The sequence below is a fragment of the Sturnira hondurensis genome, unplaced genomic scaffold (genome assembly GCF_014824575.4).
Source record: "Sturnira hondurensis isolate 20B ecotype Veracruz unplaced genomic scaffold, ASM1482457v3 Scaffold0008897, whole genome shotgun sequence".
Classification (NCBI taxonomy): Eukaryota; Metazoa; Chordata; class Mammalia; order Chiroptera; family Phyllostomidae; genus Sturnira; species Sturnira hondurensis.
In genome coordinates this window covers 1,316,791-1,337,981 of record NW_028081528.1, presented here as the reverse complement: position 1 = coordinate 1,337,981, position 21,191 = coordinate 1,316,791, and the positions used below count along the sequence as shown (strand labels likewise).

Sequence of the window (21,191 nt, the reverse complement as noted above, 5' to 3'; positions counted from 1 at the left end):
GATAATATACCATATGCTTGTATAATCAATAATTTGCTTATAAGAAAAGATCATTGTTTTGACTCTAAATTATATTCTTTTATAAAAAGAAGTTTATTGTGATAATACTATTTTTCACTTCAATATTTGTTTTTATTCCCTAGAACAGACAATTTATCAATTCAAGAATTAGGGAAGATGAACATATTTGCAAAAGCACTATTAACTTTTTCTCATTTCATTTACAAAAGAACTATTAGAATAATTTTCTATAAGTACAATTTATAATCACTTTCATTTACTTAAAGTAAGCTGAATATAGGCTGTGAAAAAAAATCCTGTGAAAAAAAATTCTTATTTTCCCCAATTCTGCAAAGTGACAGAGAGAAGGCAATCGGATCCAGTTACTGTACTCTGTTTATACAGCTGCACTTCATTGAATGAAGGCTTGTGTTACACACAGTTTGTGATAGGAAGTAAATGCTTTTAAAACAACTAAAGAGACAGGTCTTTGACCTCCACCTTTATGGATTCTTTGTTCCGCCATTGAGCTTCTGTGGAGGTTGTAAGGAAGTAGTTTCAATAGATCTGATCGCCCTCTAATTTAACCTCATCTGATTGGTTTTTCCCATGTGAGTTCATAACATAGATGCATTATGATAACTTTTTAAAACAAATCCTGAAGTAACCAACAAAACGGACAATGATTTTATTTGTAATGAAGTGTATAAGTCAAGGATTCTGAAATGTTCAGCAATGGGTGCGTTCTAGAGAGGAAATAGCATTTAGTTTGCTTCAGGGACTCAATCTGTAAGAACTTTTAAGAGACTTAGGAGATTCATCAAATTTGTTACTTCTTAATGAACTTCCACATAACACCTGAAGTTATCAAGCACAACAGGAATGTTGTATGTCTCTTATTTGTAGCTGTATAAACTAGCCAATAAACCAGAGATTTGGGTTCTAGGTTCTTTCAAGGATTATGCCAGGGAAATTAGAAGTCATTATGGTGAAGTAGTTCTTATTTGTGTAAGAAGAATTACCTTAATTACTTGGGTAAAAATACTATATATGGGTCATTATTATATGTGATCAAAATGTTAACCAATTGGGATCAAAATTATGTATAAACTGATGGTTTATAAATATACGTGCAAGTATGTGACTTTAATAAAAATGACTTATTTTATATATTTAATGCTCATTTATTGTAACTGTCGATTATTGTGAAATGTATTTCTTTAGGTAGATCTTTTGTTATTTTTAAATTATTTACTTATTTATTTATTTTATCATATTTTTATTTTTGTTTTATTTATTTATTTAATTGTGGTTCAAGTACAGTTTTCTGTCTTTTACTCCCATCCCAGCCCACCCCCCCCCAGTGCTCCCCACCTCCCTCCCATTTCCACCCCCCTTAGTTGTTGTCCATGTGTCCTTTATACTCGTTCCTGTAAATCCTTCCCCTTTTCCCCCTGAAATTCCCCCCCACCCCCGCTCTCCCCTCTGGGTGAAATAAGCTAGGCGTTGAAAGACAAATAAAAATGACTTTTGATAGGGTTATTATTTCATAATCCTGTTCACAATGTCCTCCTCACAGAAATTAGTCCTTGTTTTATCTCTGGGCTATCGCTTGTTTAGCAAAACCCTTTTGCAAATTTTGTGTGCTCTCTCCTTACGAGAATTGTCTGGGGAGGTTTCACCTCCGACACGAATGGCCAAGAAGTCCACTCAGATCAAATGTATATGCATATGTATCAAATTATTATACTTATACACACATATTAAATACACACACATATTATGTACTATGTATCGTATATGCATATATGCAAAATACACATGTATTTTATATATGCCTATATATTTATTAAAACTAATAACAAATTATTCTGCTATGTGCCATAAGTTTTAACAGTCAGTATATGGCAACTTCAAGGAAAAACAAACCCAAATTTTCATTCTTAGTTTCACTATTCAGTTCCCATGCATCCAAGCCTCAGAGATTTAATTTTTAATCTATACTGACAGACATACAATGATCATATCCCATGGTTCATTCTATTTCCTGTATTTGTAGCAAAGAACTAAGTATAATTTAGTTTAGCTAAGCATATAATTTTTGAAAACTGAATATAATATAATGAGGCATTTCGATCTGTAATTCTGGTAGGAAGTGAAAAACACTGACAGAATGAAAAATGTGGGCTCGTTCTTTTCTGTGCCATCTGCTGAGGGTGTCATTCCAGCAGCCTGTTCATTGTAGAAGCCATAAGTACCTATCTTTGGGGGTATATGTGAGCTGTAATATATTATGAGGGACCTTAAATCTGAGGAGCAAATATTATTCTGCTTTGCTATTTATTTTAATAGACTTTGAGATTTCTTAAAATGGTATCAGGAAAGAACATTATGTAATATCTTATTCCAAAATTTATGCAGCAATTTCTCCCATCAGTGTATTCTTTTTTAATTAGAAATGTGTTATCACATACTGAAAAATCATCACCATTCATTGACTATATCGTTACAACATTACCAGTTAGCTTTTATGATCTGTCATACTGTAATGTGTTAGCAAAATGTAAATTTTGGAAGTCATTTCAGTTTTCTGGAGGCATTTAATTATACCGTATACACTATACATATTTATTGGCTACATTTCAACTTTTTATTTGTTTATAATTTATACCCTCCTTGCTTCCAAAAGTGATCTGAGGCAGCTTATTTTAATTATAATTATATTGGCTAGCTTTTTTCGGAGATGTTCCAGATTTTCTTCCTCACTCAACAGAGCAGTGTACATGACTGAAAATGGAAGTTGCTTTGTTCTCATTCTCATGGCTCATTTCAAATTATGTGTTTTGCAGAGGTTAATATTATGTGGGCTGGACACCAAACACACCACAGTTCTGAATACTATAACTTATCCACTGCACTGAGACAATCTGTCCTCCAAATATATACTTCCTGGGTAAGTTGTATGAAATTGAATAAATATGATTATATAATTCATTTTTTAAAGTCTCACTTGTTTCTATTTCCTGTGAGTAAATTAATAAGGTGTTTTTGCTAAAATCCTTCTTTCTCTTCTGTAAGGACAGATACTAAAATGAATCAACTTGTGCTTTCCAATGGTGGCCTTTCACCACGGAAGTGGCTGTCTATTTTTATTTACTATCAACCAACAGACGTGATGGACAGGCAATGTATCTCAATTCAAATATATGCAGACAAAGACTTTATTAGACATTTTTTAAAGCAGTTTAAAAAATAGTTCTTATTTCTGAATGCTGCCTCCCAATCTACTTAAATCCTTTGCTTTTTGTCTGCATATTAGAGCAATTAGTACAACGCTCAACAAAAAGTATAACTCTCCAATATTTTCACACAAGGAAATGACAAGACTAATGAATACCATGAACAGTCCCTAATTCTATGGTTCTTCTGATCCACTGGGCAAAACTGACCTACTTGTTGACAGCCTTCATCTGATTATTCTTCTTTAACTCTTTTTAACCATCCGAAATGCTGCTGCTAAAATGCATGTTGAGCTAGAAAGTGCAAGTTATTGATGGGTAAGTGCATTTATGAATAAGTTATTCCCTAACTATAAATTATCACGATGCAACATTTGTATGACTGTTTCTAGTGTGCAAGGCACTTCTTTTAGATACCATTTATTGTGTACTTTCCATGTGCTGGACAATCTTCTGAGAACTTCTAATGTATTAACTCATTTGATATTCATGACAATTTTAAGATACAGATACTACAAAAATCTCATTTTTAAGTGATGGAAATGAGTCCATAGTTTAATCACAAAACTAGTAAAGGAAGCAATAGAATTTGAATACATTTAGCGTGGCTGCAGGCTCTCAGCCCTTCACCTGGATGCTACATCCCCTTCTGTTGTTTCTATATTGTTTTTCACTTATGTTACCTCATTTGATCTGTACAAACAGGCCTATCTTGGGCTTGATCTAGTGGTACTAATATCAGGGAACTGAAGATCAGTGAGATTAATTCTGCAGCCAGTAAGTGACTGAGTCCCATGTGTGACACCAGATGCCTCATAACTGATATAAGTATACTCACTGGCATGTGTTCTAACTAAAACAGAATAAGCAAAACAAATCTATAAGGCGTGATGGTACTAATACATTTGCTGAAAGGAATATTAAAAGAAATCCACCACTGCTCCCAATTCATACAGCTGTGTTATAGCTTGTATTAATTTCCTAGGGCAGCTGCAACAGAGTACCACCAGCTGGGCTACTTACAACAGGAACGTATTGTCTCACATTTCTAAAGTCCATGAGTCTAACATCAAGGTGTTGGCAGGGCCATTGTCCCTCTGCAGTTTCCAGGGAAGGAGCTATTCTAGTCCTCTCTCCTAGGTTCTGATGGTTTCTTGGCTTTGGGGAGCCTAACTCCAATCTTCACATTGTCATCTTCCCGTGTCTGTGTTCAGATCTCTCTTGTTTTTATATGTACACCAGTCATACTGGATTAGGAGCCCACCTGTCTGCATTAAGACCTCATTATAACTAATTCAATCCACAATGACCCTATTTCCAAATAAGGCCACATTATGAATAATTAGTGGTTAAAATTTGGGGCTATGAAGGGATACGATTTCAACACATGAATTTTGGAGGCACATAGTTTAATCCATAACACAGCTCTAAGCAATATGGATGAAAAAGAAGGATTATATATACATATTTTTCAGCTCGTGCTGAAAACTCTGGATAATTAAAAGTAGAAGAAAATTCTACCTATTTCACTGCTGCATAGCTCAAGGCTGGTCTAGGGTTCCAGTGAATGGAAGAACGTACAGGTCCCTCATGGAAAAGGGGATGCTGCCCACCCTTCTCTCTGAAGAAATAGTTTCATTAATACAAAATTGTATTATTCTCTACAAAATAGGCTGGATATCAGATTTATTCAAATATTAATCTCAAAAATCTTTATTCTTTCCTGATTTTAAACCTTTCTCTTTGCATGAGGAAAACCCAAACCTCTGAGAGTTGTATTTCTATATTCATGTAAAGTCCAGTCAGTAAACAGAGCTAACCATGTTGTCCCCTCCATGTCTAACATTAGGAGGTACAGTCCCACCAGGCCATGGGGAGGGGAAAAAAGCTCCATGAAAGGAGGTAACTCTATTTCAAGTCTATCCAGGGAAATCAGTACAGTTAGTGAATTTATTGTCTGGGGAATTATCAGAGGAAAATTTTTATCAGAGCATTATAGATGTCAGAACTACAGGAAACCTTGGAGGAAACATATTTAAACCATCCATTCTAAAAGCTACAAAAGCATCTTGGAGTAGCCCACTATATCCCACAGTACTGAACCTTGCTGGTTGGGATCGAGTTCAACATCGTACTCCTAGTTTATCTTTACCCTGGTTTCACTTGTGTTTTCCCCCGTTAAGTGCAGACATCCAAAGTTACAGGGGAAATCTAAGTGAAATGCAGGCTCACACCTGTATAGTGCAGGCATAACTATACTTTACAACCTCATGTCATGTCACCAAGGACAGAGAAAATGGGCTGGTTAAGGAAATGAACTTTGGGAATGCATCACAAGCTACTAATTTTTTTCAGGGATGGGGTGCAGGTTGGATGGATTCAGAGAACTTGCCATGTGAGAAACGAATTCGGGTTTGTAAACCAGCCTGGATTCTTTTCTAGCATGCTTGTATCTATGTGAAGACAGCATAGATGGGCTAAGGGTCTGTGGTGGTTAGTAGCCTGTGATAGGTCTTTCTGGAGATTCAAGCCACAGGACAGTCATCGGTCCTCTTTATTTTCTTTGACTCTTATAAGGTTCTTTTCATCCACAGTGCTCCATAAGGCATACAATTCGGTGGTTACTAAGGTAACAATGTATTTTAGAATAAATAAAAAATGGGTCATGTCATTGGAGGTAAAATGGATTTGAGAAATGAAAAGCAAAATTAAGCCCAGCAGCCTTTTCTTTGATAGCACAATGAAAATCAGGGTGGCACCCTGCTGCTCACCATAGTGAAAGGTAAGAATTCAAATTTCAAACTTCTAGCCATACTTTTTGCATTTTTAAGCCAGTTTTGAGCTTCAACCTAATATTACTCATCCAAGAAAGGCTACGATTTTAAGTGTACCATTTTAAGCAAGACGTTTATTGGTTTTGCATGGTCTTTCAATCTTTTATTATACATCTTAATTAATATAATGCCTTAAACATGATAGTCTCTCCACTTTGCAAATAATAAAATATGTCTAGACCCATGGATATTATGTAATACATAACAGTATCGGGATTAACATTTTGTTTTCTGCCAACTTTATAATGAAATACCTTAATGCTGCAATTGTATATTGAAAACACAGCTACAGAAGTGCTTGAAAAATAAAAGAATGGGATGTGTCAAAGGAATATAGGAGCCAGCTTGAAAGAGCTCCCAGTGGCCAAAATCTGGAACAATTTGAACAACAAAATATATAACATACGGTCGTGTTTTAAACCAAAGTATAAAATAAATATCTTCTAAAATAGTCCATACTGAGATAAATAAATGGTTGAAAAAATAAATAAATGGTACACAAATTCTCTTAAAGAATTAAAATAATATATGTACATACTCCTTTGGGAATGGGACTAAATGCTTCCCTGTCCCTGGCTTTTGAGTGGGAGCTGTGCTTAGTAGGCCCTTTACTGAGAAGAGTATGGAAAAGGGACAGAGTGTGAGGTAGGGTGGAGTGGGAGGGTAACCAGAGCAGAGAAACTTGGCAAACAATGTCAAGTCAAAGTTAATATTTTTAGAAATGTTATGTCAGTAGCATTTAACTTTAGATAAAATGTGTTAAGGGTATCCCCTCGATAGCCTATCACATGCACCATTTGATGACATAGAAGGAGAAGGGCCTTCACTTCTGTGGTCTTTGTCACCAAAATCCTATCCCCAATCTAACAACAGAAAAGACATCTGTCAAACCCAAACTGAGCGACATTCTACAAAATGCCTAATCAGTAATCCTGGAAAGTGTAAAGGTCATAAGATACAAGGGATCATCTGGGAAAGGGTCCAGGTCAGAGGAAGCCATAGATATAAAGATCAACCGGAATGCAGTGCCCTGGACAAAATCCTAAAACAGGAAAAGGACATTAGGAAAAAAGAAACCAACTAGGAAAATCTAAATAAGATCTGGAGTTCAGTGGCATTTAGTGAATAGTAATGTACCTGTGTTAATAGTAATGTACCTAAGAATAGTAATGTATCTATTCTTAGTCCATATATCACAGTACCTTGATGCTTCATTGTAGTCGCTATTATCACTGCCTGAAAAATTATTTCCTCTTTCTTTCTGATTGTTATATGCTTCAAAATTCAAATTATTCTTATTTTCTACAGATGCTTTTTTCACTTTGTCCACATTGCTTTTGTTTGTTCCATAAAACACTTGTATATCTCAATTATAGTACATACTACTTTGTGCAATGCCTTTTATACCAGCCTGTAAACTTTAAAAGAAGTCCATTTTTCACTGCTATATGCTTTGCTATATATAAAGTACCTGATACAGTCAGTATTTTATAAATATACTTTGCACAAATACATGAAATAAAAGGTTTATAGTAGTCAAAAATCAATTTGTCAAAGGAAATATTTTGTTAGTTATCTAGACAAGGCCAACATAAAACTGATAATGGCACAATGCATAAAATAATTTAAATCTGTCATTCAATTAAATATTTTTTATTTAATAGATCCTCCAAAATTAGAGCATTGATGAGTTATTTTCCTATGAAAATAAATATATTTTAACATTTATCATATATGAAGCTATTGAATGTGAAATAGTAAGTTGTCTACATTCAATGAGCTGAGCATTTCTCTTGAAAGCATAGGGAATTAATGATAAATGCATTAATTGTGGTACATTTATACAATGGAATACTACACAGCAGAAAGAAAAAGGAACTCCTACCATTTGCAATAGCAGGAATGGAGCTGTAGAGCATTATGCTAGGTGATATAAGACAGTCAGTAAAAGACACATTTTATATAATCTCACCTATAAGTGGAACCTAATCAACAAAACAAAGAAATGAGCAAAATAGAACAGAGACTTGAAAATAAAAAATAAATGGACAGTGACCTGAGGGGAGGGTGGAGAGGGATAATGGGAAAAAAGGGGAAGGGCCAAGCACAGGGATACTAATAAAGGACTCATGGGCATGGACAATGGGGTGGGATTGACCGTGAGAGTGGGAGAGCTGGGGAGGTGGGGTGGGTGGTGGTGAGCAAAGTGGAAAGAGACAAGACAACTGTAACTCAACAACATGAAAAAAATTATAAATGTATTAATTTAAATGAATAATTTTTAAATGAGTAATTTTTTTAGGTTTATAGTGTCTCTCAATCATTAAAATAGTTTTGTGTCTGAGGTTGGGATTATAATAAACATAGTAAATTATGTTTATAGTAGGTCTAAAAATAGGTAAATTTTTAATCACCATAAGAAGAAAGAAATATAGTTATAATATCAAGTAATGAAAACCTTATTAAAAATTTTAATACTATAAATTGGAGAGTATGTAAACATAGAGTGATTTTTAGCATAATTTAAAATACATTAATTACATTTAGAAACAGTAGATAGCAATTTGGTAAGAATAAAGAAGTGTGGATCGCCACTGTAGCCTAGTTTTCAACTAGCTTTGCCACTCTAAATCGATAGTTAGCGTTTTGATCCCAGTGATTTTGTACACAAAATGGGGCAATTAATATTTGTTCTGCCTTGTCACAGTGTTATTTTGAAGATCACCTTAAATAATGAGCATGGAAATTCTTTGAACCATACCAAGTATGATTCACATACATGATATTGTTTTTATATTAGATGTAAGACCACAGAGGAATGCTTAGTGAAATCCCAGATCTTTTTATTACATCATACTCCCTGCCAAACTACATAAGCAAAGACCATTTTTCAATATGCGGGAGTTGGAGTTATAGGAAGACAAATGTGAACAAGTAAAGACACAAGAAACTAACAACTTCGATGTAATGCCGTCAAATGCACTGGGGATAAAAGTCTCATAACTCTAATGTCACAGGAGAACATGCCTCGAGCCCCCACGAAGTAAAGAAACAAAACTTCCCAGAACTCCCAGGCATGCCTTTGCCTCACTCAACCACCATTCAAAGGTGGCTGATAAGATGAAGCTGATGTCCACATATTCAATGAAAGAAGCCCTCTGCCTGTTTGTATCTTGACCAGTCGCAAAGCCCCGATTCTAGCATGAATCGGAAAGGTGAAATTACTCTGTAGCTTAGCAAGAAATTTAGAAATTTGGTAAAAATTATATTATTCGCTGATTTTTGATGTTTTTTCTCCAGAAATCCAATAGCCAATGGTAGTTCTTATTACGAAAGATAAATAAAAGATGTCATAGTGAAGAGCTCTACATTAAAGAGCAACGTCTTATTGTCGCTTTTAAACAATGTACACCTAGCAAACATATTTAACTTCTTTTCCATGTGTTTGTCCTTATTTTAAGAAGCACGCCCAGTCATTTCTTTCCCAGAAACGTCTTGGCTGATGGAGCCAGTCATAGTGGCAGAGGTTGGGGATATAATGAGAAGACATGAGCTTCTGTTCTTAAGGTGACTTCTTTCCTTGGAGGGATGTGAGCAAGTCAACATCCTTCTAATACAAGCTATTAAGGTTTTAGAGAGAAGTGTCTGCTCTGATTACCAAGGGAAGCCTCACAGAAGAAATGATGCTTGACCCCAATTTGTAAGAAGAGTAACATTTTGCTATGGATGAGGTTGTAAATGAAGCATTACATAGAAGGAGAATGTCTGTGAAAACACAAAAGAGTGAAAAATATGATAGATTTAGATAATGACAAATAAAGTGTGTGGTATGTGTATTAGTTTTCTGGGGCTGCCAGGACTAAGTGCCGAAGACTGGGTGACAAGAGAAATTGATGGTCTCTCAGTCTGGAAGCTGGAAATCTGAGATTAAGGTGTCTGTAGGGTTAGCTCCTTCTGGGGAGGAGGAAGAATTAGATCCATGCCTCTCTTGGAGCTTTTGGTGGTTTGCTGGCAATTTTTGGTGTTCCTTGACTTATAGATTCATCACCCCCATCTCTGCCTTCATGGTCCCATGGCTTTTTCTTGTGAGCATGTCTGCCTTTGTGTGCAGATTTCCCATTTTTATAAAGACACCAGCCATTGGATGAGAGCCCGTCCTAATGACATCATTTTAACTTGATTACCTCCACAATTCTGTTTCCAAATAAGGTCACATTGTGGGTACTGAGGGTCTAGGGCCTCATATATCTTTTGAAGAGACACAATTCAACACAGAACAGAATGCGTACTGCTAGCATATAGGATGTATGAAAAGGTGGAATGGGGAACAGAGGAAATAGAAACACTCATAACAGTGGGAACAAAAAGATGGACCTAGAAACTTAGAGACAAGTCCTTTCTAAGTAGAAACAAAAGCTCATGTTCCACACATGCAATTTAAGATGAGCTTTACAGATAGAGATCAGTATTCTCTATCTACAGCCAGAGGATTGGGTCCTGTGCCACTAGTAAACTTATAGAATGTGGGGCAGTGAACTTGATTATTCAATCTTTAGTTTCTCAGTTCTGAAAAAGAAATTTCTCAAAGGTAACATTATTTTAAAAATTAGAATCATGGAAGTGCAGGTATTAGTAAAATTAAACTACTGTATTAAAATAAAATAGATATGAATCCTGAAGCTCAGATTTTTTCCATTTCTTTTAAAGTATTGAATTTCACCATACATAATGAGTGTGCTTATTTTGTGTGCATTATACATGGGATTATTATACCCTTTGTTATGTCTATGATATATAATCATACCCATGTATAATGTGCATCATGGACAGCTCCCCTTTCTCAATCCCTGCTTTTTCTCCCAGTTTTTCATGCTTCATCATTTTATTTTCTTGTTCTTCCACCCTAAGGGGCTTCATTTCCATCACTCTGGAAAGCACAGCCCCTGGCCTTCTGTTACATCTGCTTTGAACTCCCCAAGCCCTGCGTGAATCCGGTCACCACCTACTTCCCTCCCACACCCTGACTGCTAAGCGCCATGGGTGTTCTCCAGCCCCAGCCGGGCAGCACAGTGCCCCCTGGTGTATGGCTTCCAGACGCAGCTGAGCTGTCTGTGCTGCTCACCAAATTGGAGATGGGAGCCTTCTCCCACCTGGAAGAAGCCTTCCCAGAATTCCAGTCTCCTCAAGCTCTCCTTTCCACTGCTGCCTTTTCTGTCAGCCAATGGCACATTTTAAACTTCACAGAGAAACGCGTCTCTCTAATTTCTGTTTGGATCTCTTCATTAAGATTTGTGAATGCTTCCTTACCACTAAGTTTACCGAAAATGTTCACAACTCTGCAGCAGGTCTAATCTTTAGGTTGGCGAGATTGCTTGTATCATAGTTCTTTTCTTGGACTTTGTCTGATCAGCTACGTTTGACATTTGTTCCTCTTTCTCTCAACGGCTCCTTCTAAATAGATCATAAATAAATTCATATCTCTCATGTTAGTATATATTTTAGGGAATACTTCCAGCTGTCTCCTTCATTGTTCTCAGGGACAGAAAGAACTAAGTAATCTCTACCTCTATCCCATCATTTTCTTTGAGTGATTCTTAAACTTACTTCGGTGTGGGTACCAGACCGACTGCCCCACTGATCCATACCTGCAAATCCAGTGTCATTTTTAGTCTGGTTGATACTTGTTCAATATATTGGCTTACTCAACAGCTTCCTTGGGGTATTCCTCAAGGACTTCCACAAAACATCTTCTAAGTGGAACTTTACAACCTATTCTCCCTCCTGCTCAGTGTCTTGGTGAACATCACCCGACAAGCCAAAAATGTGGGAATCTTCTGATAGGCTTTTGTCCCTCTACTCTTCTATATTTAAATGGTTACCAAACCCTTAGTTAGCTCTCTCGTGTGCATTCTGACTCTCCATCCCTGTGGCAACTGCTGTGGTTAAATGTATGTGATCTTTCACTGGGCTATTAAAATAAATTTCAAACTCATTTTTATGTTTCTTACAAGTTTAAAAACAACATTAACTGCTCCCTCATGGCCTAGGATAAATCCAGTCTCCTCAGAATGGCATTAAAAAGCTTTTCTCCCTGGTTTGACTGATGTCTAAATTATCTCACCACAGGCTCTCTGACCAAAGCTACAGACTTTCTTCAGAGAATTGCACATTCCCCCAAGCATGCAAGCTCACACTTTCTTGTAATGATATCAAGGGTGTGCACGGACTCCCTGAGATCTATGTATGAATGCCATGGTCCACACCAATCTCTTGCCACATTCTCCAACACCTTCAGCAATGCTGGAATACTTAATCATTCCCCCCTAAGGGACACATTGTTTCTTGCTTTGTGATGCCCCCTCACATACCCCTGGGCTGCCTTTTTCCCTTGAGGAACAGAAGAAAACTCACTCATCTGTCCTCTGCTTTAACCTGAGGTCTCCCCTAGACTCATTCTCATTTCCTCTTCATACACAGGTCTGGGTTATTCCTCTCCTTTATGACCTTGTTATATATGACTTCTATCAAAGAATAATAAAATAAACCTAGAGTAGACAGTGTAATTTAAAGCAATAAAGCCTTGAAGTGAGAATAACATGGTTTTGGATACAAGGCAGAAATGGATGTATTTGGTAAATAGAATAAATGTCCCTTGGCCCAGGTACTGAGGTTTTAAGGTTGAGGAAGGAGAAATTTCTTCTGTCAAATTAGTACCATTTGAGATTTTCTGATGGAAAGGTCATTTAAATTGGTTTTAAAAATTATAGAGGATTTGGGAATGCAAAGATTGGATGTAGAGAAGACGATTGCTAATTCTCAGAACTGGAGGACATTTACTAAGCTGCTTTGAATTTTAGAAATTAGAACCTTGATCATATCAAAAAATTGCTTTTACAGTACTATGTTAATAACAAGAAAATAGATCTTATGTGATTCATGTGACTTACCCCTGACCTATTTCTTTATTTTCTTATAAGAAATGTGGTTTTCTGGAATTCATGCTGAGTTCATTTTCTAATTGTCAGATCATTATGTTAATGAGTGGTAATATTTGAGATAGTTTTTATTCATTTTTTTGAAGTCTGACCTATAGGAAACTCATTAGCAGAATATTTTGTGGGTCAATAGGCTTGTGGTTCACAATAGGTAAAGGCTCTGAGAGGATCTGCAGTAAGGAAACTTCTCTTGTTTAACTCACTGCTTCACAACTTATTTGAGCATAGAACCCACTCTCCATAGCTATTACTATGTCAAAGGACTATTTCTCTACACTTTGGGGAATTATAATGAACCATGAATATTCATCTGCTATGAACGTTCCAAATAGAACTATTTATTAAGCATCTAGGTTAAGTCATTTTACATTGTTATTCACATCTCAAAGATTCAAAAACATTCCTTAACTCAAAGTACTTATATCATAGGTCATATATGTGTGTTTAAAATATCTTTACTAACCTTTTGTAAGGGAACTATTTTAACAAAAATTATACTACAGCATCACAGATCTTTTGGAACCGAAAAGATGGCTAGAATTCAAATGGTTTTCCCCTTCACAATTTATTTGAGGAAACTGAAGGTTAAGAATTTCATGAATATCACGGAGAGATTCTATAGTGGAACCAAGGCTTAACAGTGGATATCTTGAATAAGAGCCCAATATACTTTCTGGCTCAGGAATCTAATTCATTGCTTAATAATGTAGTTATAAATAATGAAACTGATGTGGTTTGTGATTACAGCTGAGCTTTGTAACTTAAGGTTTGAAACCAAACCTAGAAGTTTATGTAAATATCCAATTTTAATGTGTAATTATTACTAAATTTTATCAAAATAATATTTGGCCTAATTGAGAACAAGAAGTTTAAAGTTATATAGAGATAAAATTGTAATATTCAGAACAAATATTTAAACATCTAGAATTTTGGGAACATTAACTCTACAAAACACAAAATATAAAGTGGAAGTCAGATTTTTTTTATTTCTGTTTGGTTGTTTAGTTTTTCACTTAATATAATTGTTTTTTAAAACATGAAACCACTCTTGGGGATCAAAGTCATTGGAAGAACACAACAGATTTTGCTTATTAGTTGATTCTAACCAGTTCTGTGGTCTAAGCATAAGTTTTTTTGTTTTTTTTTTTAAGTCAGAGGCATCTCCATCTGTTAGGAAATGTTAAACTTTAAAATTTGTTTTGACTATGGCACTGTATCATAGCCCCTTCCTTGCTAACTTTGAAAAAATTAGGAGATATTGTACCCTCAATCAACCACATAAAAACAAATTTGAAAGAGGAAATTTATTTTATCCTCTCCTTATATAAAATCACTCTCTTTTATTATAATTTCATTTTATTCCTAAGAATGCTAGGTTATAATACAGAGTTTGAAAGCTGTCAAGGTATAAAGACACATGATCCTATACTTCTTTACTTAAAAAAAGTAAGTCTTTGTGTGTGTATAGAAAACCTCTTTAAGTTTGGACACACATCTATCCTTTTCAAGATTAAGGAACTAACACACCACCAGTGCTATTTTAACCAGCCAGCATTAGGTGCAAAACAGATGTCCAGTGGACTTGACTCTAATGTCTGCAACTTTATCATCAGGTGGAGAACTGATGTTGCAAAATCAAATATGACTCTAAAATATAAGAAATAGGCAAATTTGCAAAAGCTGAGATATATTTGCTTAGGTGTATATCAGATGTTGAATCACTAGTAATGGTATGGGTTATGTGGAGGAATCCCGTGTGCAAATATAAGAATTTGCTGTCTTTCAGGTATTCTACCTTCCCCTGGCGGTCTTTGTACCGCCTTCGGTGTTCGCTGTCCATCTGCAGTTCAATCTCCTCTACCAGTTTTGGATCCACACCGAGGTACATCCTTTCGGGTTTTTGTTTTGTTTTGTTTTGTTTTGTTTTGTCTTACATCTAAATAGCCCGAAGCAATGTCCTGGAAATCCACTAGCAGCTGATTTATTGTGTAAGAAAATCTTTGTCTGCATTCTTTAAGGAGAAACATCTGTTCATTTTTATTCCTTTTTGCTGAATATATATTGCAGAGTTTATAAGAAGCAATGAGGCCAGTTGGTCCCAATTAAATAAAACCATTTTTTGAACTATTAAGTACCAAAACTTTTTAATACTTTATTCAATACAATATCTTCCTGTATTACAGTTAATTAAACATTGCTTGCCAAAAGATATTGAAATTTATTTTAACATAAATGTATACATTTATATACATATTTTATGTATGTTTGTAAGTATATATTTACATATAAATATTTATAGTAAAATTTATTTTTATAATATAATTTTGATGGAATTTATTATTATATATTAGTAAATATGTACTTACACATATAAGCATATATAATATTTACAGAATATATAAGTGAGAAGTCCTTGAAAATTGCTTGACAAAATTTGAATGCCTAAAAAATTATAAAAAAATTCTTTATTAGAAATCTTGCTTTAATTTTAGAGTTTGAATTTTATTTAAAAAGTGTTCAATATGTTGTTGGGTTTTTTCCCCACAAAAATGAACAAATATAATTTCTTGGGTCTTCTGTGGTATCTCAAGTTGTCAGACTTGAATGTCTGCAGAAAGACCATTAAGCAACTGATTGGTTTACGAACTATTGTACTGATCTGGTTGTTAAGTAACAAGAAATCACAGACCCCCAAAAACCCTTACTTACACACATGAGAGCCCTTCCAAGCATGTGGTATTTATTGGAAGCCTTTTGAAGTCCTGTGGGAAGCACGCTGACAAGTGTTGCAACTGGTTGAACAATACCGCAAATCACGGCTACATTAGATGCCAAAGCTTGGTGCAACAAAGAGCATTATTTCACTAATCCGCAGCATTTTATGCTACTGACTTACTTGGACTGAAGAGACTGTTACCATGACTTTGGGCATATGTGGCACTATTTGAAGATCTGTTGTGAAATAGCATGGATTTTATGCTCGTTGACATACATCAAACAGTCAATACCACAGCTGTCCGAAAGAGTTGTTGAGGCCAGTTCTAACTCTAGGGGTCAAAGACCAAATTTGTTTAAATCAGTGGAGGGAAGCTTTCTCATGATTTAGATGGAGGGGTTAAAGGAGAATTACATTTTTATAGCAGCTCTGCTCCAGGTCATGTCATGTGTTGGGTTGGGTATTAGTTTGGATACAGAACAATGGTTCCCAAGTAACATCTGTCTTCTCCTGTGTACCTCCAAGAGGATCACTAGCCAGGGCTTGAGTTCCAACTCAGGAAGAAAGGAAGAGTGGAGGAAAGCCAGTGGTGAGGCATTTCTTTTAAGCTCAGAACCTCCAGGCGGCTTTACTTCCAACTCAAAAGCAATGCATTAGAACCTCTTACTTCTGTTATGCACTCCAAACTCTCCAGCATGTACTCTCCAGCATGTTGTTACTATAGATGAGCTGCACAGGAAACAAAAAAACACAGTTTTTGAAATTAAGGTTTTGATCTTTACATTATTAGGTGCAAATACATTTCTAAGATTTTTTTGCTACTGTGTATTTGATTACATTTATTGCTATGGACAGCAAGCAACCATTGGTTTACAAATAGTAGAATCATTTAGGAAGAGATCTGTAGCAGTGGCTGTTTCTAAGGGGCAAGTGAAATAGAGAACTAGATCAGGGAGAACATAACCTTTATTTTAAAAAATATTCTTATGAGTTTAATTGAGATTATTTTTCAATTAAAGGTTAATACACATTAGATTTAAAAATGAAAAAAGAAACAATGAACTCCAGTTCAAAAAATACCCACTTTATGACTCTCTAAGGCACTTGAACACTGCTTAATTTCAGGCATTGTACTTGGGGATTTATTCACAGGAACAAAATGCAAACCATAGATTTGACAGTGCTGGCCAAAGAGCTCTGCCCGTTCCCGAATGGAGTTTGATGCATACAGCTGCTTCACTGCTGCTGACCTCCACAAAATCAGTTCTCACTCTGAAGGGAACCTGGCCTTCAGGAGGTACTGATGTGCTGAAAGTGAAGAAAGGTTCACTCCCTTCCATCAACCAGGTTATGATAATAGGCGGCAGGCGGGGGTGGGGTGGGGAACCTAACAACATGGTTTCGAAAGATTGTATATAAAAGAAAAAAAATAAGTCATAAAATCAAGTAAATGGTTTATAATGAAATGTTTATTACTTTGGCCTTACTATGATGAAGAAACAGCAGCATCTCTTCCCTCCCTCTCCTTTGAAAGTTACAAGAAATTCTACTTGAAACTATCTTCTGTTGCTCAATTTTTATGAGTGTATTTTTGATTATTTTTTTATTCATTTGAAATATCTGTAGCACATAGTCATATTTTCCCCTGTGATTATACTAAAGGCATTTAGGAAATCTTTTTCTTGAATACATGTTTTTTAATTTAATACATGTGGAATGTAATTATCTTTTAGATAGCATGTGATATTTGGGTGTGAGGTGATTTATGCAGTCCAGTAGTTACAGTAACATTGTGTATTACCTTTCATTTTTCTTAAATTAACCATTGTGTTGTTCATGCACATATCAGATGATCTGGGCAGAGAAATGCAACAGAGAAATAATTCTTTAGTATTGAAGATTTGAACAATTTAATTACATGATTTTAATAGTGCTGAACTGAAGCCCCTAACTGGAGCATTATGAGGTTATCAAAAAAAGAGAGAAATCTCTTTATGCATGAATACAGGTAGATCACCCAATAAATAAAAGTGCGTGACAGCATATGCCACTATTTAAGTTAAAAAGGAAAATGGACTAAATGTTTATATATGTATAAAATTTCTCTAGAAGTACACATGGATACTCAGCTATTTTTTTGTGACGGAAGGGTATTGGAGATGGCAGAGAGTATTAAAATAAGATATTAATATAATTTTACTCATTCTAATAGATGAAGGGGTATCTTGTGATAATAGTTCTCTAATAACTGATGTTGTTTAGGAGCATTCTATGAATTTATTGGGACACTCACATATTTGCTTTAGTGAACTGTCCAAGATCTTATCTATTTTTATTGGGTTATCTGCCTAATATATTTGTTTGGATTCTTTATATATTCTAGATATTAGTCATTTATCAGATACATGCATTTTTGAATACATTCTCTCATTTTGTAACATGTCTTTTTATTTTGTTTCTGGTAACTTTTGATTAAAAGAAAATTTGAAGTTAAATTTATCATATTTTTCTTTAGGAAGAGTCTGTGTGTGTGTGTGTGTGTGTGTGTGTGTATGTTTTCGCTAAGAAATCTTTGACTATCACAAAGTCTCAAATTATTCAAGGATTTATTTTGGAAACCTTGAGTTTTAATTTTATATAGAGTCTATGATATACTTTAATAAACTTTGTGTATGGTGTTCGGCAGGGCTCAAGATTCATCATTTCTATGCAAAAACCCACTATTTCTGCACCATTTGATGTGCAGACATTTTTTTATCTATTAGATTCCCTTGGTGATTTTGAAGAAAACGTAATCTCATTTTAAACTTCTATTATCCTCCACTGAGTCATTTGTATACACTTATATGAATCCCACACTTTAGTAAGGAATAAAGTTTTAAAGGAAGATTGGTTTGTACAATTTGTAAAATAATTTGTTTTAAAATTCACTAAAACTTTTCTTGTGCAAAATTTTGGGGCCTTTGAACAAATAAAGTTCTATTTCTTTCTTTCCTGTATTTATATCATTTATTTCTTTTTTCTTGCCTTATTGGATAGAGTTCAAAGATAATTTATTTTAATTGAAATTTAGAAAAATAACTGTCCATTATTTCCTTAAACATCATTTCTATATTTTTCTCTCTCCCTCCTTTGAAGTTGCAAATACATGTTTGTTAGACTACTTGATATTCCCTCACAGATCAGTAATGCTCTGTAATTTTAGAAATTTAATTTTATTATATATTTACTTTTAGATTTGGTAATATCTATTAATTTGTATTCAAATTTATTTACCCTTTCATAATCTTCCCCCAAGCTGCTATTAAGTCTACTTAGTAGATTTCTTACATCACATATTACCCCTTAAGTTCTAGAATTTTTATTTCTTTATACATAGTCTTCATTTGTCTGCTGAGATTATCCATTTGTCAATTATTACTATATTCTTCTTTAAACCTTAATAATAATTAATTTAAAGTTCTTGTCTGCTAAATCTAGCATCTGAGTCATGTGCAGGTCTATTGCAATTGACCGTTTTTATTTTTTGCTTGATTTGAATCTCATTTTTCTGCTTTATACATCTAGTAACAGTATTATTATTAGCCAATATTTATGGTAAATTTATTGTAGGCTCTAGATTATGTTATGTTCTGCTCATCATTTCTTAATTTTATTGTAAGAAGCAGTTAAATAATTAGCTAATCATTCCAAGTTTTAGAGTCTTTGATTTACCCCTCATTAGGGCATGTAGATTTTTTATTACAGTCTTAGTCTTGGAGCATATTCTTTATCCTTTGCAGTCTTTAATTCTAAGATAAGGCTTATTACAAAGCCAATTTTACTTGGTAGAATTCAAACTCTAACTTCTGTTTTGCCAATAACAGGCAGCAGTTGAAATCTCTGCTCAGGAATTTTCTAGCAATTTACCTTCCTGCTTTTCACCAAGTTCCCTAGTGCTTTATTCTATGCATGGCTTATTTAAGAGTCAGCCAAGACTCTTAATTCATAAGTCAGGTTTGGAGGAGATTTGCATGCTGATATTGTGGCTCCTCCTTCTGTGGTTGGGAGGTGAGAGGGGTAGATTTTCCCATTTCAATTACCAGCCCTTAGATCTAAGTTCAATCTCTGACTCCTAAGCTAATAAGACTAGAATTTTCCCATTGTTTTTCTTGCATCAGGACATGCTTTAGGACAGCCATTCTATCAGAATGCTACTTTGCCAACTGTACCCATGAAACACAAACATTGCCATCAGTGACCTAATTGATAAACTATGAAAAAAACAAGGTCTTCCCATTAGCTACACTGTATATGCCATCGACTGTCTCAATTGTGTTTTTTTGTACTACATAAGGGTCAACAGAAATCAGAATCTAGAACTGCAGCAATGCAATGGACAAAATTAGAAAGCAAAAGAAATATGCAGTAGAATTGTGAAGTAATACAACTTCAGTGAAATTAGAAGCCAAAAATTTTTAGAAGCTAGGTGATACAGAGAGGAATAGGAAAATGTAGCCCTAGAGCAGTAAAAAAAATAGCAGAATGAGCAGAGATGTCAGACTTTTTAAGGATCCGACTGATTAAAGTATTTTGCTTATCACCCTTCTGTGTCTAACACTGTGGCTTTCATGGCTGTCTGGCAGTTGTTTTCTTGTCTTCAAAATCTTGCGGAGTCTGCTTGAGACCCACTCCTGGGGAAAGACTTATTTTTATTTTAAGTATGTATATCTATTTTATTCCATCTTTTTAATAAAGCATTGAAAAATCGTAAAATGCAGTATTTTAATGGCCATTGAGAAACATGCTCAGTCCTTTTCCAGTTTCTACAGCTGTTATTTTGTTCTCTGTACAGGTGGGAACTGTATCAACACTATTAATCTAGCCATGGAATCTCTTTCACTATAACATTGTTATTTATTTTTCACAAAGAAAGATGACACCCAAATTACTTTCTTAAATATTTTAGATACTATAATTATTAAAACTTAGGTATGGATATTGTGAATGCAATCATTCATTGCAAGTGCTTTTTTTTGTAAATAAAATGATAAGAGTAAGTAATACTATTGTCCTAATAGAAATTGCGTTTTCCTTTTGTGCCATAAGGCACTACATGGCCTGAATTCAAACTCTGGCTTCATTTACTGCCCTCACTACGACCTCAGACACTGTGCTTCCCTGTGCCTCTGGTCCTCAGATGTAAAATCAGAATAATACAACGACATAGCATTGTTTCATTTCCAGTACTATTATTGTCATCATCTATTTCTATAATCGAGATACCTTTTTATTTTGTGTCACATACCAATCATTTCCAGCCATCAGCTATGATTATTCAGGTATTTTTATAACATAAGTTTAATGCAATCCATATTTTTAGTATAAACTATCAATATAAATAAATACATTTGGATTTCAGATTTAA

At 34.8% G+C, this 21,191-nt stretch overlaps 1 protein-coding gene across 3 annotated transcripts in view; it reads left to right on the top strand.

The window, feature by feature from the left end:
• The window catches only part of AGMO (alkylglycerol monooxygenase), a 291,203-nt gene that overhangs the window by 103,397 nt on the left and 166,615 nt on the right, over nucleotides 1-21,191 (top strand). For all 3 annotated transcript variants that reach the window (XM_037056257.1, XM_037056255.1, XM_037056256.1), the window contains exons 4-5: nucleotides 2,850-2,953; nucleotides 14,855-14,950. In XM_037056257.1, the coding sequence (XP_036912152.1) occupies nucleotides 2,850-2,953; nucleotides 14,855-14,950 (200 nt within the window). The remainder of the gene's footprint in view (nucleotides 1-2,849; nucleotides 2,954-14,854; nucleotides 14,951-21,191) is intronic.